The 24,899-nt window shown below is 39.3% G+C and overlaps 1 protein-coding gene across 3 annotated transcripts in view; it reads right to left on the bottom strand.

Moving 5' to 3' along the window:
- GRM1 (glutamate metabotropic receptor 1) overlaps positions 1–24,899 on the bottom strand; it is a 210,265-nt gene that overhangs the window by 55,920 nt on the left and 129,446 nt on the right. For all 3 annotated transcript variants that reach the window (XM_034418971.3, XM_034418969.3, XM_034418970.3), the window contains exon 4: positions 9,962–10,197. In XM_034418971.3, coding sequence (XP_034274862.2) covers positions 9,962–10,197 — 236 coding nt within the window. The remainder of the gene's footprint in view (positions 1–9,961; positions 10,198–24,899) is intronic.

Here is a 24,899-nt window from a genome sequence, read left to right as displayed (position 1 = left end):
AAAAATGCTTTAAAAAGGTTCTGACGATCGCGCAGCACAGCTGTGATCATTAGAACCTTTTTAAAAACTTTTAAAAATATTTTTTTACTACAAGTTCACCTGAACCAGTAGTTTTTATCACTACTGGTTTGCCCAAACTGGAGCGAACCGGTAGCATTTCACGCCTGGGATGGGTCCTTTCTATCTCTGAATGTTACATCAGTGGGGACTCTGCTTCTCTTGTCTAATTGTTTTCTAGGCAGCATGCCTTCCACTCCTTCCCCAAGGCCATCCGCACATCCCATTACTCTTAAGAAATAGCTCAGCATTGTGGCTGCTATTACAAACATGATATTAATGTGCATTTTTCCTGTGTATATGGCCTCCATTTTTTGTGCTAACACCATTATATCAAGGATTCTTGATAAGTCATCAATTTTCCCATTCTTCATATGAGATTTTCATGTGCAAAATTCAGGCATATTAGAGGCTTTGTTTCCTCTTGTTGGCTTTACTTTCAATTTGACAGGAATGAAGTGTCCATTTCCATGTGCTGTCACATATAAATGCAGCATGTAAACTGCGGAATATTTCAGGCACCAAATGCTATTATATATCAGCTGTCAGATAAATGAGAGATGTATCTCTAAACGTAGCTTTCTCAGATATTTTGGAGTTTAGATTTAAGCACCCTCTCCAGTGATAATAAGAGTTATGGGAACTGAAATCCAGCACATCTGGAGGTAACCAGGGTAGGGAAAACTGCTTTGACTCATTTTATTCATTATTTCTTTTTTGTTGTTGCAAAATATTCCTACATAAGAACCCTCGCCTCTTGCTTAACTCCACCACCTTGTCCTATTATTACAAAACATCTTTGCCTAACTAGCCACCTTCTTAGGAGATCTTGGACATGGCACAGAGGGGAATGAAATATTCTATCAACTCCCACTAGGGCCTCCAGAAAATTAAAGTCCTAAAAATAGAAAAGATGAAATTATGGTTTCATCTAATGCCACAGCACTCTTCAAGTCCATAGACTCAGAACTAGTGAAAGAAACCATGGCAGCAATGTTACGCAACACACCCAATCTAACCAAATACATTAAGATTGAAATACCCAGAATCATGGACCTCATCAATCTTTGCCTCATTATCTATTTCCAGTTTTCTGGACAAATATACCAACAAATCAGAAGGACATCCTTAGGATCATCAGTCTCAGAATTTATACAGAGGCTGTAATGCAGTGTCTAGAAATTATGGATCCAGTATGTAGATAACACCTTTGTCAAGGAACCACTAGAGAAGACACATAAAACTATCAATGTCTTCAAAGGAATAACATTCACAAGGGAAGAAGAAAACAACACATTCCTCTTCTTTTCAACAAAGGTAATGATGACAATTAAAAACATAGGTCTGTTGAAAAAACACCCCACACTAAGCAAGTGCTCTGCTACCAAAGTAACAGCCCAACCTCACACAAGAGTAAGAACATTATTCAGAGAAATACAAATGCACTATAGAACAACCAGAAAAAGGAAACATATTTTTTTATATAACAACTTCCAACAAAATGGATACCCACACAACTTTACAAAAAAGTGACTGACCACTCAATCTACTAGAGCATAAGCAGAACAAGCTATGGAAAGGATAACACTACTATACATCAGAAACATCTCCAAACAAAAGATCAGACTATCATAATCCCATGGCATCACTGACACAAACATCTTAAGTAAACCAAAAGACTCAGTAGCCCAAGAAATTAAAAGTCAGCTACTGCTTATGAGTAATAAGGACTGCAACAGCCATTAAGTAGGATGGTCAGGCAGAAGACTAGCAGAGAACATTCAGAGAAAAACTAGCAGTCAAAAGACATAATAAAAACTCCTTAATCTCACAATATATGGAAAGATCCATAGTTTCAATTGGGAATCTGTGAGCAACCTAGACTAAGCTAAATACAGAAACACTAGGGCAGAGGTCTTCAAATGTGGCAGCTTTAAGACTTGTGGACTTCAATTCCCAGAATTCTCCAGCCAGTTGAAGTCCACAAGTCTTAAAGCTGCCAAGTTTGAAGACCTTTGCACTAGGGAATTCCTGGAAGCTTGGGATTCAGACAAATCAGCCATCAGTAGGCAGATAGAAATAAATCATATTTCCATACCATTCAAAAGAGACAATAAGAAAACCAGGAGGAAACAAAAAGAGCAGAACACATCCTCTTCAGCAGCCAACAACTAGATAAGCAGTGATTAGTACTAGGCAGGCAAGCAAGCAGAAAACTATACCTTAATCAGGAACTATCAAGAAGAAAACCACATCCCCACCATAACTGAGAGGGCAAGCTACTGTATATAAACAGGGAGCAAACCAATGGTGAAATCCAAATTTTTTTTACTACCGGTTCTGTGGGCATGGCTTGGTGGGCATGGCATGGCTTGGTTGCCATGGCAGGGGAAGGATATTGCAAAATCTTCATTCCCTCCCCACTCTGGGGCTAGCCGGTTTTGCCGGTTCTCTGCACTACTCAAAATTTCCACTACCGGTTCTCCAGAATCTGCAGAACCTGCTGGATTTCACCCCTGGAACAAACCCAATACTTAACTGTACTGATGATGTTACCCAGTTGGATTAATGAAATATTTGCAAGCAAACAATCAAACTCACAGAGTACCTTGGACTCCGTATATTCTCTTTTATTGAAAGGTAAACTTCAGCTCTATAAGCAGCAAAAAAACCCACCTCCTGATTAAACAACCAGGCCACCTCCTTGTTTTAAGCTACCAAATGGAGTATTATTTTTTATCAAGAGGTGCTGTAACTATTCCAGGTATATGCTAAGCTTTAATTTAATTTAATTCAATACTTTAGTTCTCTATTACTCTTCTCTGTAGAATATTTACGGGACCGCCTACTACCACAAATAGCCTCCCACCGGCTGGTACGCTCTCATAGAGAGGGTCTCCTCCGGGTGCCGTCAGCCAAGCAATGTTGACTGGCGGCCCCCAGGGGGAGGGCCTTCTCTGTGGGGGCACCCACTATCTGGAACGAGCTCCCCCCGGAGATACGGAGGATCCCAGATCTGCGCACCTTCCGCCGTGCTCTTAAGACCCTTTTATTCCAGCAAGCCGGACTGGCCTAATTTTTCTCCCCTTTCTTTTAAATTTTAAATTACAATTTTAATTTGTTTTAAATTTATTGGGATTTTAATTGTCGTGGGCCAATATTATTTAATTTGGTTTTAAATTGTTTTTAACTTTTGTATTTCTGTATTTTATCCTGTGCCTGTTCACCGCCCTGAGTCCTTCGGGAGTAGGGAGGTATACAAATTTAATAAAACCTAAACCTAAACCTAATAGCCATTTCAGTTCCTGTACTATATATATAATAACCTATAGTTAGAAACTAAATAGTTATTTTCTGCTCCTAAAATTTCACCATTTTTCTTTGAGGTGAGTGCTCACATCACCCACTCTTTTGAATTTGTTCAAATCCCATGTTTCTGGTTCTTAGACATTGTGAATGCAACTCTTGAGATGCAAACAATCCAGTGGTGGGTTACCCCCAGTTCGGACCGGTTCTATAGAACCGGTACTAAAACCAGCGGGAGGCTCCGCCCACTGACCCTGACATCATCAGAACGCTTCTGTGCATGCACAGAAGCTTCTGTGCATGTGCAGAAGAGCGAGCACGGTCCCGTTGCAAACCGGTAGTAAAGGTAGGTAGAACCCACCCCTGAAACAATCCCACTATGCTCTTTTGTCCTTTCCATTGGTCACCAAAGGGTCACTTTGTGATAGCACTTATGGGATGCTCTGCAAAGCAGGTCACTTCCAACTTTGAAATAGTTTTATGAAATTGTACCGTATATAAAGAGATTTCTCTTGGGCACACTAAAATACAATTAGAAGTTTTTGAAATGTGCCTCTAAAGCAGCTGGTGTTTGAAACACGGATATCCCACTACGACACTGTCCCCTTTATCCAAAAATAAAATCTAATTTAATGAGAAGGCCATTGTATTTGTGATGAGTTTCAAATAATGTTTGCATATGAAGCGGGTTGGCCTAATATTGCATGAAAGCCGTGCTGCCTTGGCCAGAGGTATTCTCAAAACACAGTCAGAATTCTTGGCAAGTTAAACCTGAGAAAGAAATAAAATTTTATTCTTGTTCTTCGTTGCTGCAACTGTCTTTTTAGTGTATCAACCCATAGTGAAGCAGAAATGCACACTACCTTTTCTGATTTTTTAAAATATTAAAATAGTGTTTGGAACAATTATCTGCTATAGTAGGCCTTTTCTTCTTTTTTTTTAATAAAAGTTTTTTTTTTTTTACACAAACAATGCATTTTTTCTGAACAGAGTATTGGCCGAGTCACAAATTTGTACAGCTTTTAGTTATCTCCAATACAATTTGTATATTCCACTTTTTGCCATAATATTCCTTCTCTCTAGTTTTTATTTTATTTTCCTTGTTTCTTCTGGTATATAACCAATATTACCATTCACCATTCACCCTAATCTCTAATCTTAATCAATTTTCCCCCTTACTTTCTCCAAATTAAAACCCTTTAATTTGAAATCCATCATTTTTCTAATAGTTAACCTTAAGTCTAAGTCATCCTATTCAAATATTTCCCCATTGCTCCCATTTCACAACATAATATAATTTCAAGTGTTTTCCCTAAATCCCATTATTCCAATCACAAATATTTTTCTTTGTCAATTTATCCAAATACTACAAATATCTTTCTACAATTCACTTAAATATATAACATTACAATCATTCATTTCTTTTTCTTAGTTCCCATTGTTCATTGCTTTTTCAAATATATATGTTTTCTGTACCACTTCATTTATTTTTTTTTAATTTGATTTATATGCCGCCCTTCTCTGAAGACTCAGGGCAGCTTACAATGTGCTCAGCAATAGCCTTCATCCTTTTGTATATTTATACAAAGTCAGCTTATTGCCCCCACAAACTGGGTCCTCATTTCACCTACCTTAGAAAGGATGGAAGGCTGAGTCAACCTTGAGCCTTGGCGAGATTCGAACCCTGCAGTAATTGCAGGCAGCTGGTCTTAATAACAGGGTGCCTTAAACCCCTGTACCACCAAGGCTCTTCATAATTAATAATATTTCCCCCTCTTAAAAGTTAATTTCAATTATGTGTCAATAGTATTTTAATCTCTTGTTATTAAACAGTAAACCAAATTAATTTTCACAATACAATATAATATCCAATGTTTTAGCTGAATTCCATACTATAGTAGGCCTTTTCATGGGAGAAAAGTACAAGCATAGCATGTTCATGAAATTACTTTGAAGGGAACCCTTCCTCCATATGTTTCCATTTTATTTCCTGCTTCTCACTAAATTATGAACAATCCTCCTTTCTTCCCGATACACAAAATAGCAGTGAGATAACTTTGTTAAAGTATTAGAATGACATTAAGGAAATAATTCTTTTCCTCTACTGTGGACTTCAAAGAGAAATGCCACTGCTTATGTAGTCAGCAGGGTACCAGCTATGCACAAGAGGAAAATAGCAGGGGATCTGAGACAACCTAAGTATGCAAAACTACAAATAGTCTTTCTGGGGAAAAGCCACAAGGTTCATTTATTCTAGTATCTAGTTTCCATGCAAATGTTTTATGAAGGTCTTGAATAGATAGATATAAAGGCAAACTGATAATAATCTCCTGTTAAGTTTTTCTCTTTTTGAAACATCTTGCAAAACTGGTGGCAACAGCCTTGAGGGGGAAAAAAAAGGTAATCCCTGTTCCCTGTCAGATGAGACTATCAATGCTGAATCTACATATTCATGGAAACATCCCAGGAAAATACCACTGCCATCTGAATCAAAGGGAAGGATTTCAGAGAGTATAATCCTGAAAACCCTGTGGAGTATCCCCTCACCAAGTCTTCAGTAAATTCCTATTGGGGCCCTCAACTGTGTAATTACATTCTGTGAAGAAAGGGTAGAAGTTAGTAGCAAGGTAATTTGTCTTTACCATATTTACAGAACTATTATTTAAAATTTATGTGGGATCATATAATATACTAAGGTTATCTTATCAATAATCAGTTAGGATCAACTGAAACTCTGGGTGAAAATCAACTGATGAAGCTTCTTGAATGAGAAGAGAAATTTCTTATTCTTCCTCCTCAAAAAACAGTCCAGTTGCCATTAGAAGGGTGGGTGGGAGAAACACATTTGAGGCAACTATTGCTTGGATGACTGAGAATCTCCGTAGATACTGAGTGAAATGCACTATTGGACCTGTCCTTGGTCCTGAACTTGAAATCCTGCACGAACTTGAAATCTAGCATTTTATTCTAATAATGCGTATGTCAGATTCTTCCAGCAGCCATTCTACTTCTCTTTCTCATCTACTCTAAGAAAGAGGTTTATTAGATTAGCGTGTCCATCTTTGTGTTTGTTTATGTAATTTATTAGACATCTTCTATTGGATTGGTAGTGGCTTCCCATTTAAGAAATTGGTCTACATTTGCCCAAGAGAATTGGAGCTATTCTCATAGGTTAACCTGATTTACAGTGCCCTGTAAGACAATTTTACAGGGCCCTGTAAAGACTATAGACAATTAATGTATTGTCTATAGTATCCACTCTTATAATAAAACATTATTTTTTTCAATTTTAAATATCTGTACTATTTCTCTGCAAACTGTTGGCAGTATGAAATTTTCCCCAAATTGTTAGTTTAAAAAAATATATATTTAAAGACATTTTCATCTAATATTTTGTTGTCCCAGTTATTTTTTTCTGTCCATCCTCATTTTTCTCTCTGCAACAATCATCTGAGAAGTTGAAACCAGGAACAATATGCAGAAATGATATACAATCAGTTATTAGGTCCCAATGACACTGATCTAGTCAACTGTAACTACAAGTTGAACTAAATGAAGACAAGCAAACTTCACGAAGGGATGAATTCTTTTTCAATGAAAACTGTAACATCATGATCCCAAATCAATATAAGACCACATTCAGTAGTGGGGAAATAATGAAAAATGCCATTTTCTTCAGGCGTACATATTTTTTCAATTTCACTTAGTGAAAGGATTGAATAAGTAATATTTGTAATATTTGATTAGCATGCACACTGAAATTACAAAAACAAAATCAACATCCTTTTTATATGCACATTTTTATTATTAATCGATTTAATTTGTACTAGAACATGATGTAAGATATAGACCATGACAGAATTCTAGAAATAGCAAAATGCAACAACAATAATAATAATAATAATAATAATAATAATAATAATAATAATAATAACAACAACAACAACAACAACAAATAAAAAATCAACAGAAACATTAGAGCAAACAGTGTAGCTTCCTTTGGAGAAAGGGTTTGAGGCTTTTTAACATAAACAAATGCTGTGGGTGGAGAACATGACTCAGGCATATAAACATATGCACGAGAGATTTTAGATAGGGAAAACTCATTCTATGAAGTTGAATTGTGGAGTGTTTGGGACAGATAAAGGAAGTACTTCCCTGCTAGTGATTGTTATCAACATGCTCATCTTTAAAGGGCAATTAGATAAACCCATAGACAGGTACATTTATCAGTATATCTTAGTTGATTCATTTACATAGCAGCTCTTATTATGAACCACAATCCTGAGCTGCTCACGAAATAATAGAACATAAAAACACACAACCACAGTAGAAATTCCCTGTATCCTGGGGCAATAGTCTCCCATAATCTTTGCAGTCTCATTCTTCCCCATTGCTTGGATACATAATGAATCATATTTTAAAGCAACATACTATCAAAACCAGGAAGACACCATTGTCTTCATGGTCTATTTCAGTGGTCCCCAACCCCCGGTCCGCGGACCGGTGCCGGGCCGTGGAGTACCTGGCACCGGGCCGCGCAGCGGCCGGGGGACATGAACGCTGCAGCGCAAAGGCTCCTGGGCCGTGCGCAAAAGCTCCTGGGCCGTGCGCAAAAGCTCCTGGGCCGTGCGCAAAGGCTCCAGGGAAGAGAGCCCTGCGCAGGTACGCACGTGTGGCCCAAAGCCCCCACCCCTGCGCGCGCTCAGCGGGCCATGGTAAAATTATCAAAGGCTGATTGGTCCGCGGCGATAAAAAGGTTGGGGACCACTGGTCTATTTGAATGAATCCCTGAGGCATGTGATTGGTAAATGGGGAAACAGAATGCCTTTGGCTTATATACCTAAGTCTTTAATACTCTTATATTCCTGGGCGCACATCCTATTTATTTCCACTTTGCTTTTTTCTGCTACACTGACTGTTAAACTTTTAAGAGTTAGTTTAGGGCAGGAATGGCAACTTAGGCCAAAAAAATAGCAATAGCACTTAGACTTATATACCACTTCACAATGCTTTACAGTCCTCTCTAAGCAGTTTAAAGAGTCAGCATATTGCCCGCCCCCCAACAATCTGGGTCCTCATTTTACCGACCTAGGAAGGATGGAAGGCTGAGTCAACCTTGAGCCTGATGAGATTCGAACTTCCAAATTGCAGACAGCCAGCAGTCAGCAGAAGTAGCCTGCAGTACTGCACTCTAACCACTGTGCCACACAAATCCTTGTGTTATAACTTACATGCTGACTGAACCAGCCCAATCCTTATTTACATACTGATTAAAACACAATTTTCATTACTGCACCACAAAAATCATGCATTGTAATCCAAGAAGCATGTTAAATCTTCTGCAGGAGTTGATAAACGTATTAGTTCATTCATGGTATGAAGCTGATGATCTGAAGGAATTCCAGATAATTCTGTTTGATAAGCTAAAATGGAGGTACAAATTTCAATTTGTTGCTAATAGAAATGGAAGTTTCTGAGTTCAATGTAAGAAGTAGTTTGCGGCATTTCATACAAATTACTTCTAAAGAACAATAATGTTAATACTCAGTTATTTTGGTTGCAGCTACAAAGATTTAGTGGTCTTTAGAATCTTATCACATTGTTGGTATACTACTGCACAATAGCAAAAGCAATTTTTTGCTTTCACTTTGTGATGTACCAGTAAAAGTCTTGGTTACACTATACAGGCAGTGATGGGCTGCAACTGGTTTAACAACCGGTTCGGTGAGCATGTGCTTTACTTGTGCGCTTGCGGGCACGCGTAATGCACGCCCAACGCACTTGCGTGCAGCATTCAAAATACAGCAATTTGAAGCTCAGCTGCTTACCTTCTAAGGCAGCCCCGGTAAGTAGAATAGCAGAGGCATGGAAATCAGCTGTGCCGCGCGAATCAGCTGAGCCAGAAAAAAGGAAATATAGGACACGATAGGGCGGGGGCAAATGGGCAGGGCCATCTGATTGCTGGAACTACTGGTTCACCCGAACCGGTCTGAACCGGCAGCAGCCCATCCCTGTATACAGGTACTTTTTCAATACCTTTATCACTTTCAATGCTATCTATCTACATGAACACAAACTGCATATAAGATGCTCAAAAGCATTTTAACATCGTACATGAAACTCTGAAAGAAAAAAAAAAGGCCCAAAGCTTTGTTAGCAATCAAACCAAGCCTTTATTCTATTTTTTTAAAAACCACCTACAAATTCAATTCAGAATCAATCAAAAACTTCTGCTTCAGCACAGCAGAAAGAAAAAAGCAATTAAGAATTGCTTAAGCGGAGCCAGGGGACATCTAAATACACCAGGTATTATTACATACCATCTTTGTACATTCACCCCTAGAATGCAAGGATCTGAATCATTCATTCATTCACTCATTTATTCATCAAAGTACCAGTGGCAAACTGGAGGCTGTCCAATGACACAGCACCATGCTGACAGCTACAACAATATTAGACTGTGCGGCTCGCTCCATACCTCCATCAATGTTTCTATTCAGTTGAGTTGGAAAAGTAAGAAAAGGCGTTTACATTGGTGAAGGTAACAAAAACTTGCTCAGACTTGTTCAGACAAGAAACATATTTAAATATTTACCAGTGCAATTCTTTTGAAAGTTGGGGTTCTCTAGAGGATGACCTGGCAGGCGACATTGGAAGCGATGTTGCCAAAACTCAGGGAACCAAGGGTTTCTTTTGTTGGTCTCCAGTCTTATTTTCAAAAAGTAGTCATCAAATGATAAGACTTCTGGAGACTGCAGCTTAATTGTGATGCCCCCACTTGCTTCAGCTTCATAACCTTCAATGACTTCATCTCTATCTGCCCATCCATCACTAGAAAAAGAAGAAAAAAAGCTAGAGTTAGATCAAAGCATATATCCAAATAGTATTTAAACAGAAGCTTTTTAATGCATCAAAAGGCCATGGCAATATAAAGAAAAACATGATTATATTATACCACCCTTTTCTCATCATTTGCATTATTTAACATTTATTTCTTCCTCCAATAATATCTTCTCTCTCGTTTCCCCCAAATTATCAACATGGTGGCTATTATTCACGAGCCCTGGGGGTGCAGTGGTTGCAATGCAGGCTACTTCTGCTGAGTACCAGCTGCCTTCAATTTGGCAGTTCAAATCTCACCAGGCTCAAGGCTGACTCAGCCTTCCATCCTTCCAAGGTTGATAAAAAGAGGACCCAGATTGTTGAGGGCAACATGCTGACTCTGTAAACTGCTTAGAGAGGGCTGTAAAGCACTGTGAAGCGGTATATCAGTCTAAGTGCTATTGCTGTTGTTATTGGTGCTGCTGCTGCTGTTATTATTGTTGTTGTTATTACTACTACTACTATTACTTGTAACAATAACCCCCTCCCAAGTCCTGCTATGCTACCTCATCATGGCGGGAACAGAGAGGAGTGGAGAAAGCTGGAAGTGTACAACAAGGGTACATATTCCTAGTGGGGTCACCCAAGGCATGAAGGTTATCTCAGCTGTCCAGCTAAAGCAAGCGGGTACCTATATTGAACAGTAGTGACATACAAGGAGATGCCGGAGACAGTGACAAGGCAAACCTGCATTTATAATCAGGAAAATCACATGCATGGTGAATATAAAATGGTTGATGAAGGGTAAGAGAAGAAGAGGATGATTAGAACCAAGGTGGGGGAACTCAGAGTGATGATGAATGCATGGCTGAAAGACTTAAAGGACCAAGTTAGGAAAAAAAAATGTCAGGAAGAAAATCTGTCTAGGCGATTGCTAGTAGTTAACACAGACTTGATGGCACATAATCAATAAAAAGATACTAGCAATGTAGAGCATTTTTACTTAGCTAGCACAGCTCCTGAAGCTGATCAGACAATTTGACCCAGAGAATTGTAGAGAAGAGTATATCCTAATGGGGAAAAAAGCATAACAAAATTGTTCAGGATAGCTAGTAGGGTGACTGAAAGAAAACCCAACTGCTATTCATGAACACTGGCACTGGTTTGTCTGAAAAACAAATACATTCTTGCTCATTTGATATGCAGATGAGAACTGACTTTGCTAAATATGGTGGGGTAGGGGGGAACGATCCCTTGGATGAGGGTATTTCTGGCTTTTTAAATATTGGCTCACAAACTTTTAAGATCACAGTTTACTGCTTTTTTTTTCCTGCCTCAAAAGACTCATAGCTTGGAGTTTAAGTCTAAATGCAAGTCAGACTGCATTTAATTTTTAATATGCATGGTCATATCACCAGAAAAACAGAGTTGGCATCTAAAACAGTGTCTGCTGCCATCTAGAATGACACCAGCAGCTCTTTCTGTCATAGAAAGAGCTTAATTTGCTGGCTTCTCACAGCAGCCAAGCGGGCTACAAAATCAATGAGACTTAGCATAAAGAATTTACATATCTGACCTGAAGCCACTTCCAAAGGTTGTTCAAGATATTCAAGAAAGGAAAAAAGGACATGGATTGCTTGGAAGGAGTACCTATTCACCTTGAAGCACAGAAATAATTTCATGGAGGCAGAACATCAGAAAGATTTTAACTGCTCCTTAAAACACAGACGAGTGAATTCTGTGAATCCAGCATCTTGCATCTGCATCACTATAAAATTATAGTCAAGGAACTTAAGGATACTAATTTAAAGGATTCTGGGAAAATGAAATTGCCTAACAGTCTATGGTACTATGGTCTTTCTTACAGACTTATAGCATACACTAGGGTTTCTCAAACTTTGCAAATTTAAGCTGTGTGGACTTCGGCTCCCAGAGCCCCTGCTGGCTGGGAGAATTGTGGGAGTTGAAATACACCATAGGCCTAAATTCTAATCCAGTGATGCTGAACCTTTTAGACACCGAGTGCCCAAACTGCACGCCTGCACACCCAAACTGAACATGCGCAAGTGTGAACTTATGCATGCATGGACATGCACATGTGCAGACATGCACTGACATGCACAGAAGAGACCCCAATCTTTTTCTTTCGTGCGCTTCTGTTTCGTCATTTGCAGGGAAACAGAAGCTCACAAAAGAAACGTCATGGAGATCTGACCTGGGGTGACGGCATGTGTGCCAGCAGAGAGGGCTCTGCATGCCACCTCTGGCACGCGTGCCATAGATTCGCCATCATGATTCTAATCTGTATGGATTAGCTATAATTTATGGATGAATACTATTAAAATATAGTAAAACATACATATAGTAATACAGTATATAGTAATATAGTAAATATAGTAATACTAAGGGCCTCAGGATACAATAATCAAAGCAATAACTTCAAGAAAGAAATATCTTCCTCATTTTCCATACCATTCTAAACTAAATCCAAACAAATTACAATGATTGGTGTCTAAGATAATATGATGATGCTAAGGCATGGATCTGAATCAAGGCTTCCCAAATTCAAGTTTAATTCGTATTGGACCATTTTGCTGGGTGTCTGTTTTGTCTAATTTGCTTCTGAAAATCCAAACCTATTTTACAATGGGAAAATTAAAAAAGTGCTAAATTGTTTATATTCTCGGGGGGAAAAAACCTAGATGAAATCTGCAGACATAGGATCATCTTATTAATAAAATAAATCTGGTAAATTTTATACAAAATAGATGCATAGTTTTTTTTTTCTTCAAGTAGCCTTCATTTCTTTTATGAGAAGCAGCTTATTACATTTTAGACAGATAGTGGAACCATAGTTTAAAAAGGGGGATATCCAACACTGAAGGTATTTTTGAAAGTATTTTGAATGATTCCCCAAATTGAAAGTAAAATTATACATTATGTTATATATTATTAACATATCATAAATTCTAAATATTTGCCTTAAACATGCCAAATAGAAATTGCATGGTGATCACATATGCAGATACAATCTCATTACGAGAAGGATGCTAAAATGTATGGTTTTAATAAAGAGTTAACAGAACTAGATCAGATATTAACTGGAATAGATGATAAACTGATAAAGAAACTATATTGTTATCTATTAAGTATTAAACTTGAAAGTGAGCAGGTAAAGGAGACAATGATTGCTAAAATTTTGGATATATAATAGAATTAGATAAATAGCAGAAACTATGGGATAGAAATACTAAATTGACGATGTCAACTGCATATAAGGAAAATTTGTATAAAATGTTTTATAGATGGCATTTTGCACTGGCAAGATTGGCAAAAATGTATAAAGAAAGATCTGCTAAATGTTGGAAGTGTAATTAATCATCTGGTTCATATTACCATATCTGGTGGACATGCCCAAAAGCAAAAAAATACTGGACAAAAATACATACGTGGCTGGAAAATATGACAAAGCAACATATAGACCTGAAACCAGAGATATTTTTGTTGGGCATTTTACCAGAAAAATATGACAAAAAGACTACATATCTGATCTTGCATATACTAACTGCAACTAGAATTGTATTTGCGCAACAATGGAAAAATGATGAGATCCCTTCCGAGGAGAATGTAATTAAGAAAATATTAGAATGCGCAGAAATGGATAGACTAACACTTACTATTAAGGATAAAGAAGAAACTGGATATTTTTTGATATGGGACATATTTTATCAATGGCTAGACAACAGAAATGAAAGTTAGAAAGGAGGAGATATAAAAAGAGGAAATGTTAAAGTGGAGAGTTATTAAAGAAGATGATGCTAAGTATTATTGTTATTATATTATTATGTTATTATATTATCAATATTATGGTGATGAACACCACAACAAAGATGTGTAGTATGATTACTTAAACATAACTGTACCCAGACCACACACTATTTGATGAAAATTGAATGTCATTGGGGGGGGGAGAAGAAATAGCCAGACCAAATTCCTTAATCACCTTCTAACTGATACACCATTCATTTTGTAGTTTCAGTCTGACTTGGTAAACTTACACTCAACAATGAAAAAATTGGTGTTTTATAAGGTTGTTGAAAATGTAAAGGCAGAGTCCTGGCTTGAAAGGTGTGTGTGTGTGTGTGTGTGTGTGTGTGTGTACGTGTGTACAAAATCAGCAATAGTAATCAGAGGACGAGAGAGAGAGAGAGAGTGTGTTCTGTGATGTGTTTGCAACAATCAGGATGGCTGCCAGTTTTCTACAAGCAGTCCTAATTTGGTTGCTTAATGTTGCACAACTATGGCAACAGCTATATTCTTTTACTGGAACAAGTCACACAAGGAGAAGCAGTCCAAAAAGAGAAGTGTTTTCTCTTCCTTGGGATTCACCTGGGATGTCACCCACTGACATTATTCCATTTAATTAAAGGCATCCCAAGGGGGTGTCCTTTTTTAGCTTCAAATGCTAATTACAGAACTCCATATCATATTCGGGGTCTTGGCTTAGTGCTTGCTGTGTTAAACTGATTCATTCTATGCCACAAAATAGAATTGGTGGCTTAGCGTATTGTCCTCATTCTTTACTACTGCTCATAACTTAGGGAAAGAGTCAATGTGAGAGTTGGATCATAACAGACACAATGCTACACAGCTAGATGGCGGTATCCAGCAGCCAGTGGTTGTTTTTAGAAAGTTTAGAAATTTTAGAGTTTAGAAATTATGTACCTTGCCACCAGTTCACTGGCCATACATGCATGTCAAATGCGTCCTGTGCACATGCATCTGCAGTGTGTGCTAAATGCACACTGTGTGCGCGCATAGGCAGTGCGCACCAATGCATGCACAGTGCACATGCAGTGCACACCAAACGCACGCTGCGCACACATGCATACACAGTGGAAATACCAGTTCGGAGGAACCAGTAGCTTTTTTTTACTACCGGTAAAATGGTAGCATTTCACCACTGCCTTGTTACTATTTATGAGAGACAACATGGGAATTCTAGAACTGTAGAATGTTGAAAGTAGAAAAAACTATTGGAGAAGGAGCCAATGCAGTGTTTTATTGTTGTCAACAAAACTACATGAATGAAGGACCTGCAATTACTGCAAGTTCAAATCTCACCAGGCTCAAGGTTGACTCAGCCTTCCATCCTTCCGAGGTAGGTAAAATGAGGACCTGGATTGTGGGGCAATAAGCTGACTTTGTATAAAAAAGAACACCGCTTGGGGAGGGGGGCGAAAGCCCTACTAAGCAGGTATATACAAAAGTATGAAGGCTATTGCTTAACGCATTGTAAGCCGCCCTGAGTCTCCGGAGAAGGGAAATAAATAAATAAACAGTTCCTTACCCTTGATTTGATTAGAAGAGAATTCTCAAAACATTTCTTTGGATTATCAGCCACTGCAGCAGATAAATTTCCTATGCATAGTTTTTGCACAGTCTGCTACTAGTGTATTATCAAATAAGGATTTGGTGTTGCATTTAATCTTATTCCCTATTTATTATGTCTGCTCTTTGTTCATAGGGAAGGGGAAAATATAGTTACATTTTGTCAATTGCTATTGACTTTTATGAATCCTTGTCTTAATACCAAATCTTAAATTGATGAACTGATCCTGTAACAACCATACACAACACTGTTAGCTGCAGAAATGGAAATTGTGGCACAAGACAGATTAATAATGCCTAATCACCATAGAATTCAAGCATAATTGTGAAGAAGATTATTAAACAGTTACAGTAAGGGGAGTCATATGTGAATAGCTCTAAGAAAAGTACTCGTCTTTGAATATAGGAGCATATTTTCAAGCCCTGTTAAGCATAAGCACATCATGTACATCGATAGCAGTGATGCTTTTATGCAAAGAAGTGGGAAGCAGACAAGAAGTTGCAAGGATCAGAGAGCAAATGCTGAATACACCTAATGATTTGGTGCATGCATACCTGCCTCTTTAAGCTTTAAAAAGTCAGGGCTTTAAAATAAATATAGTCTTGATAGTAGACAATATACATATCTCAGGATTGGTGTATTATATTATTATTTATTTATTCGTTTGATTTATATGCCGCCCTTCTCCGGAGACTCAGGGCGGCTTACAATGCTTTTAAGCAATAGCCGCCTTTAGAGGTCTTTGGTTGGGTTTTGGGATGACAAATGTTTCATTAGTGTACTAAGCAATTGTAGAGTGTAAGTGAAATGACCTTGATTGAAATATGCTCAAACCACTACTTAGGCAAAGAACACTGAAATATTCTTTAAGCCCCAGTCAGCCATCCAGGGCGACTTTGGAAAGGGAGACAGGTGGCATATAAATGTAATAAATAAATTCGGAAATGGTTCAGACAAATGTCTGCCTGATTCACTGGAGTACAAAAAAGACAAGGGGTAAAACACAATCAGATGTGCAAAAGTCTGCTATTATTGCCTATCTCAATAAAGTGTAGCTCTACTTTTCCTGTGGAATTGATTTTCTGATCTTGTCAGCTAGGCTAACATCAATGCAGGAGACGTGGGGAGACTCAGTTTGTTGGTTGACCAAGATTGTATATCTTTTTTAATTATATTAGTTATGCACATGTTTGGGTGGGAGAGTTCCATGGATAGCCATTAAATTCCACGTCAACAAACTTTTTGGTTTTATCTTTTGATAGATCCATAGATAAGGGTGACATGTATATATCAAGTTATCATGGTTTAGACAGAGTGCCATTTTCCTTTTAATCTGACCATGTACTATTTCACTCTTGAAGTTATATCATAGATTATTATACGAAGCGATAGTAGTGAAAGAGCATCACGATTTTGGACTACTAGTTTGTGTTTATGAATGCATTCTTCTAGTCTTTTGCTTTTTTATTCTCCAAACTAATGTTCACAAACGTTGTGTCTTATTTGGTACATTACTCCTATTTTATCTATTTTTGATATATCATGGGTGATCTACAGTGGTAAAATCCAAATTTTTTGTGGGCGTGGCTTGTTGGGCGTGGTGTGGCTTGGTGGGCATGGCTTAGTGGACGTGGCAGGGGAAGGATACTGCAAAATCTCCATTCTCTCCTCACTCCTGGGGGAAGGATCCTACAAAATCTCCATTCCCACTTCACTCCTGGGAAAAGGATATTGCAAAATCTCCATTCCCACTCCAGTCTGGGGTCAGCCAGAGGTGATATTTGCCAGTTCTCCGAACTACTCAAAATTTCCACTACTGGTTCTCCGAACTGCTCAAAATTTCCGCTACCAGTTCTCCAGAACCTGTCAGAACCTGCTGGATTTCACCCCTGGTGCTCTACCACATGCTGGGCTGTGGCATATTTCTTGATTACTTCTTCCTTTACTGGTTGGTGGTTGATTTGAAAAGACAAAAATCGTCCATCACTTCAATATTTTCATTGTGAATGCTGAGACTGGTTGTTATACCTGATGTCATTACTTTACTTTATTGTCATTGCCAATTATATTTCATTTTGGTCCCATTTTATTACAGTGTTCCTTGACTTTTATGCTGCCGCTTGCAAGTCCTTTGTATTTTCAGCTGTATTTTCAGCTATCGGACTGGTGTCATTAGCATAGCACAGGTTATTGATATTTCTTCCTCCCATTTTAAAACCACATTCATCTTCCTCCAACCCAGCTTCCTTCAATATGAATATATATTAAGGGAAGCCAAATTGAAAGAAGATGAATGTGGTTTTAAAAGTGGAGGAAGAAATATATAGGCTGAATAAATATGAGGTTGAATAAATAAGGGAGAGTGTACAACCTTGCATAACTACTTTGCCAACCTGCAGCCAATCTCTTTTACCATATAATCCTGCAAAAAGGCAACCCTGACATTTCTGTCTTACTTTTAAGCCTTCAGACCAGGTTTCATTTATCACACTGAAAATGACTATAGCTTTGTTTCAGGTATCATATTGAAACGTATGGATGCCTGAATCTCTACAAGCCAGGCATGCTCTGACAAAAACATTGTGAAATTATTTATTTATTTATTTATTTATTTATTTATTTATTTGTTTGTTTGTTTGTTTGTTTGTTTTAATTTGTATACCGCCCTTCTCCAGCAAGACTCAGGGCAGTGAACAGCCAGAATAAAACAGAACATACAAAATTTAAAAACAGTTTAAAAATAATTAAATATTTTTGGCCGCAATTTAAAACAACCCAATTAAAATCAATTTAAATTTAACCAAAACAGTGGGATCAAGCCAGCCTGGCTAGGTGAAATAAATAAGTTTTCAGGGCCCGATGAAAAGTCCAGAGGTCTGATATTGTACGTATCTCTGGGGGGAGGTTGTTCAGAGGGCGGGTGCCGCCACAGAGAAGGCTCTGCCCCTGGGGGTCGCCAGCCAACATTGTCTGGCGGACGGCACCCTGAGGAGGCCCTCTCTGTGCGAGCGTACTGGCCGGTGGGAGGCTATTGGTGGCAGAAGGCGGTCTCGTAAATACCCCGGCCCTAAGCCATGGAGCACTTTAAAGGTGGTCACCAACACCTTGAAGCGCACCCGGAAGACCACCGGGAGCCAGTGCAGCTCGCGCAGGAGAGGTGTCACATGGGAGCGCCCCGTTGCTCCCATAATCCCCTGCGCAGCCGCATTCTGGACCAGCTGGGTGCACCCCAGGGGAAGCCCCATGTAGAGAGCGTTGCAGTAGTCCAGGCGGGAGGTGACGAGTGCCTGAGTGACCGTGTGTAGGGAGTCCTGATCTAGAAAGGGATGCAACTGGCGTATCAGGTGGACCTGATAAAAAGCCCCCCTGGCCACGGCCATCATATGTTCTTCTAAAGACAGCCGTGCATCCAGGAGGACGCCCAAGTTGCGAGCCCTCTCCGTGGGGACCAGCGATTCGCCCCCAATAACCAGCGATGGCACCAGCTGGCTATATTGGGATGCCGGAAGCCACAGCCACTCGGTCTTGGAAGGGGTGAGTCGGAGCCTGTTTCTACCCATCCAGGTCTGCACGGCCTCCAGGCACTGGGACATCACTTCAAGTCCCAGTAAATTAGTATCCATGTGGCTAAATATGGTTTTGTCTTAAAGAAATTACCAGAAAATCAGGCTCAGAAACTAAGTAGCCTTTTCTAATTATATAAAAACAAGAAAGGTTTGTTGAACTGATGGTTTTGTATTATTACTTAGTTTACTGAGCGACATGGGAAGCCCAATTTGATTTTTTTAGGAAATAGTAATACTATTGCAATACTAACTTTTTGTATAACCAACTACTGTAATAGGCAAAGAACTACTGAAGAAAATGAAATATGCACACACACACCGTGGTATCATTCACAATGCAAATACAGAGTATAGTCTTAGCACAATTATTGTAAGCCGCAGAACATTAAAATGAACGAAGAATCAAATAAATATGCTTCTGATTTGAGCAATTTACTCTTGTACAGATATGCATAATCTGCTTCATCGTGTCGCTTGATAAAAGGTTCTGGGTTAATTCCTAATGTTCCATAATCTTGCCTTCAAAACGCGTCTTGACATATTTTGCAATTAATGGAATTAATCAGGGGGGGGATGAGAAATATGACATCAAAGGTTGGCATATCAGAGCATTAATCCTTCCTTCGTTCCTACAGATTCCCCCTCCCCAAACCCTTATAAACACCAGATGCAGTCTTATAGCATCGGATAGATAGCCTATTTTGTAAATATCTATTCAGGAATTGTTAAGTACCATATGCACTGCATATATTTGCATAATGCTTTTTTATCAGCCTATCACACTAGTGTCACTGGGAGTTGTTACCATGAGAATCTCTAGCTCTGCTAGCATCTTCAGCGCTTGGTAAAAGTGGCTGTGGCATATTAGTAGGTCTCCAGGGTATATGCCGAGGCATATTTGGCATGCCTGAGCTATGACAGTATTTTTCCCCCCAACCCAAACTGTATGGAAATATGCCAAAGGCAGACAACTCTCCACTTCTATACATGTAATAGAATGTTAATTAATATAATTTGTTCTCTCATTAATATTTTTTATGGGAACATGAAGAGGATTCTTGAATGTTCACTTCTGGACTAATAAATAGAAAGGACAGTTCCTTGTGCATCTGTTAATATGTACATACACTCAGTATCATGTCCATTTGAATTCTTGAGAATTTTTGTCATATGTTATTAATATCTTATAGCCACTTCCTTCCCTTTCCTTCCCTTCCCTTTTTTCAGGGGTGAAATCCAAATTTTTTTACTACTGCTTCTGTGGGTGTGGCTTGGTGGACGTGGCTTGGTGGACGTGGCAGGGGAAGGATACTGCAAAATCTCCATTCGCACCCCACTCCTGGGGGAAGGATATTGCAAAATCTCCATTCCCACCCCACTCTAGGGCCAGCCAGAGGTGGCATTTTCCAGTTCTCCAAACTACTCAAAATTTCTGCTATTGGTTCTCCGAACTGCTCAAAATTTCCGCTACCGATTCTCCAGAACCTGTCAGAACCTGCTGGATTTCACCTCTGCCTTTTTTCCTTTCCTTTCTTCTTTCCTTTCCCTTTCTTTGGAAACCAGACAAAGCTCATAAAGAGACATAAGTTTAAATATGTTGAATAGATGCCAATAAAATAAATGTGGATACGCATATACAGTATAAATTATTGATTATCGATGTGATATATGTGAGTTCTTTTATTGCACTAAGCCATGACTTGATCATGATGGAATACTGAAAAAGACAACACTGGTTTATAAACTATTATTGACTGGGTTCATACAATATGCTAAGCCAAAACCAAACAAAACCAAACAGGAAGGCAATTGAAAACAAGGGTTCATGAACATCGACTAGCAGTTAAATGGCACGACCAAAAATCCCTGAGCCACGTTGACAATGAACAACACCAGTTCGATTGGGAAAGAATAAAAATCATTGGCCATGCCAGCCACATATGTGAATTTACTGAAGCCTGGTACTCTACCAAAGGAGCAACTAACAAGTATTGATTTGGATCCAACATATGAATCTGTAAGGAACCAGACCATTCGGATGACCAATCAACAAGGGAACCAATCAGCTGCTCAGAATTTAAATATGACTCCAATGAATAACCAATCATATGACCAACTGATCACACTGGTACAGCTGCTGATGTTACCTGGTCTGTACCGAAACGTTCAGAAACTAAATTGAAAACGAACTTGGAGAGCAAACCACTGCCAAACAAAGCTTCATCGGATGTGTGAATAGGGACACTGCATCTTGAATCACATATACCACTTTTGAAAGAACACAGCACCACTGAAGAATAAATGGTTCCCATTTTCCTTCTCATACTCTCCTGTCAATCTACACACACCCTTTGAGAATACCGAATTAGCATTCTCTTTCTTTCTAGAAGCACTGCTGTCTTTCTACTTCTGCAACTTTGGGAGTTTCTCCAAAAACGCACATACTGTTCTCTTACATGAAGTTGGTGCTGTGTGGATTATGTAAGAATGGATATTTTGACAATTAATGTTTTATTGAGGCAGGCACGTGGGAATTCTACAAGAAAATGTTGCACTATATCTTTGCTGCCCAAAGCAAATGTCATGAGGTCCACAGTATGCCAAGATTTCATTAAAATAATGAAACAAACCGTGAAACAAACACTGCTCCTTAGGTACTTGTATGCAATAGTGCAACACAGATGTAGAGTTTGCATTGCCACATCACAATATTTTGCCACTCCCCTCTCCCTGCCTTGTAGTTCATTCCATAGGGCAGGGGCTCCCATAGAGAAGGCCCTCTCCCTGGGTTTCGCCAGCCAACATAACTTGGCTGATGGCACCCTAAGGAGACCCTCTCTGTGGGAGCGAACTGGCTGGTGGGAGGCTGTTGGTGGCAGAAGTCGGTCTCGAAGGCACCCAGGTCCTATGCCATGGAGTGCTTTAAAGGTGGTGACCAACACCTTGAATCGCACCCGGAAGACCACTGGGAGCCAGTGCAGCTCGTGTAGGAGGGGGTGTCACATGGGCACAACAGGTTGCGCCCATAACCACCCGCGCAGCCGCATTCTGGACCAGCTGGAGCCTCCAAGTGCTCTTCAAGGGGGGCCCCATGTAGAGAGCTTTACAATAGTCCAGCCGGGAGGTGACAAGGGCGTGAGTGACCGTGTGCAAGGCCTCCCGGTACAGAAAGGGCTGCAACTGGCGAATCAGGTGAACCTGATAAAAAGCCTCCCTGGCCACGGCTGTCATATGCTCTTCTAAAGACAGCCGTGCATCCAGGAGGATGCCCAGATTGCGAGCCCTCTCTGTGGGGGCAGAGATTCACCCCCAATAGTCAGCGATGGCAGCAGCTGACTATATCAGGATGTCGGAAGCCACAGCCACTCGGTCTTGGAAGGGTTGAGTCTGAGCCTATTTCTCCCCATCCAGACCCGCACGGCCTCCAGGCAGTGAGACATCACATCAAGAGCATCGTTGGGGTGGTCTGGGGTGGAGATGTACAGCTGGGTGTCATCAGTGTACTGATGGACTCTCACCCCCAAACCAATGGATGATCTCACCCAGCGGCTTCACATAAATGTTGAACAGAAGGGGCGAGAGGACCGACCCTTGCGGCACTCCCCATGTGAGGCGCCTCGAGGTCGACCTCTGCCCCCCTGCCAACACAAACTACGAACGGTCAGAGAGGAAGGAGGAGAACCACCACAGAACAGTGCCCCCTATTCCTAACCCCCTCAACCGTTGCAGCATGATACCACGGTCGATGGTATCAAAAGCCGCTTTTGATAGTACAAGCTATGAGCTGCTCCACAGAAGAGATATTTGATAATGGAATTCTATTTAAGATGATGACACAGTCATGCTTGTTCAAAGTTGATTATCCCAAAGCTGCTTTTTCAAGAGGCAACTAGACTTTCTGATTTTTCTTTGAAGATGTTTTGCTTCTCATCCAAGAAGCTTCTTCAGCTCTGACTGAGAATCTCCATAGACATCAAAGCTGATTAATTACAATATTGACACTGGATGACAAATAAGCATAAATAAACATGTATTGTGAAATAATTTTCAAATATCCATTTGTATAATTGAGATATGTTGGTGGTTGTCAGACTACATTTAAAATTGAATTTTATCTTTTCCACTAATTTCATAGAAAGTCAGAATTATTTTATGTTATTATAGTTATTTGTAAACTTCTCGAATGCACTGAATCTCTTGCCAGTTTAAAACTAAGCAGAATAAAAGAAGCAACAATGAGAAAAATGAAGCTATGTAGGAAAATGGTAATAGCCACCCAAGGGAATTAAAATCTGTCCATTGAAAGTCAGTAGTTACTGGGGTCACCTATCTTTTCATAAATTGGATCCAATTTATGTGACTCTCTCAATTTTTAAAACTATTAAACAAACCTCATAAAATTAATAAAATCTCATGAGATGTTGTTATATAAGAGATCCTACGTCATGTAGAACTTAATTACCCCATGAGATTTTAGATGATTTTAATTCAACCCATTGCTATTATTTTGCTTTATAAATGAAGATAAATAACCATTAGCTGCTAGTGGTGTTATCACTACCAAGAGAACGATAGCCATTGCATTAATGGTCTAGGCATAAAAGACCAAAAGAGTGTAAATGATTGGATAAATCAGTATTGTTTATGAAATTCTAACTCTAGAGCAAACTACCTAGGTTTCTTGATTCAGGGTTGCTAGCCTACAATGATGTCAACTTGTAAAATTAGCTGTTAAAGTCCTAGGATTTGAGAGTTTAGCAAGCTCACAACTTTTTGGCTCCAAGATATAAAGCTCTCAGCATTACAATTGTTAAACCTACTGATTTCTTGTCTGTCCACTCAGCTGCTGAGATTAAATTTCTGAGCTGTCTTACTCATATATAACCATGGATCCAGTCCTCCCTTTCCCTTGGAACAATCTTCTCAAATTTTTCTAACATTATTTCTTTAGCCAGACTCACTGAACTAGTCATTGCCTCCATGGCATGCTATTTGTTTAATCTATCATATCTTTTGTTCATGGCTTTTAGCGCATGTTTGTTATTTAAACAGCCACATACTTGGTTGAGAAGCGGAAATTATCATGCAAATCCTAGCAAGACAGATTCAATAAAGAAATACAGCCTAGCGTAAATTAGATAAATATACTACAATAATACAATCCAGTATAATTCAAGATACTATAGCGATATAGTCTATGCATGTTGGATTACAATCAAATCTGCTGAGAAGAGCAAGATTATTATTTTTTTGCAATTACATGGAGAAAGGGCTGATTTCTAGATCTGTGGGAAAAGAATTAGACATGTTCAATTATAACATCCATATCATTCACTGATATGATTTATTAATTTATTTGTTTGTTTGAGTTAAATCTTCAGACTGACTAATGTCTGGCCTCAGCTATCTTCTCAGGAAAGCATGATTCTTGAAACACATGGCATTTCAAAAGGAACTTTTAATGAGAGAAGTGATTGCAGAGAAGTCAGGCGAAGTCTGAAGATTCCCGCGCAAAGAGTTAAGCTAATTTCCCCTGTTCAACCCCCACCTACTGCCCCATGTCCACCAGTAGCCAATACAATACCGCAAAGGTGTTATGAGAACTCAGAGGTGGAATGGTGATAACAGATGATTCTTGGGGCGCCACTGCCTTGAGAAAGGCTGGAACCGGCTGGGAGGGAGAGAATCCATCTTGACGGCCCAGTTCCCCTCCCTAATTCCCATTGGATTAGAGCAAAAGCAAAAGCATTAAA

The sequence above is a fragment of the Pantherophis guttatus genome, chromosome 1, assembly GCF_059756535.1.
Source record: "Pantherophis guttatus breed Tessera chromosome 1, ASM5975653v1, whole genome shotgun sequence".
Lineage (NCBI taxonomy): Eukaryota > Metazoa > Chordata > Lepidosauria > Squamata > Colubridae > Pantherophis > Pantherophis guttatus.
This window is presented reverse-complemented; position numbering and strand designations above follow the sequence as displayed.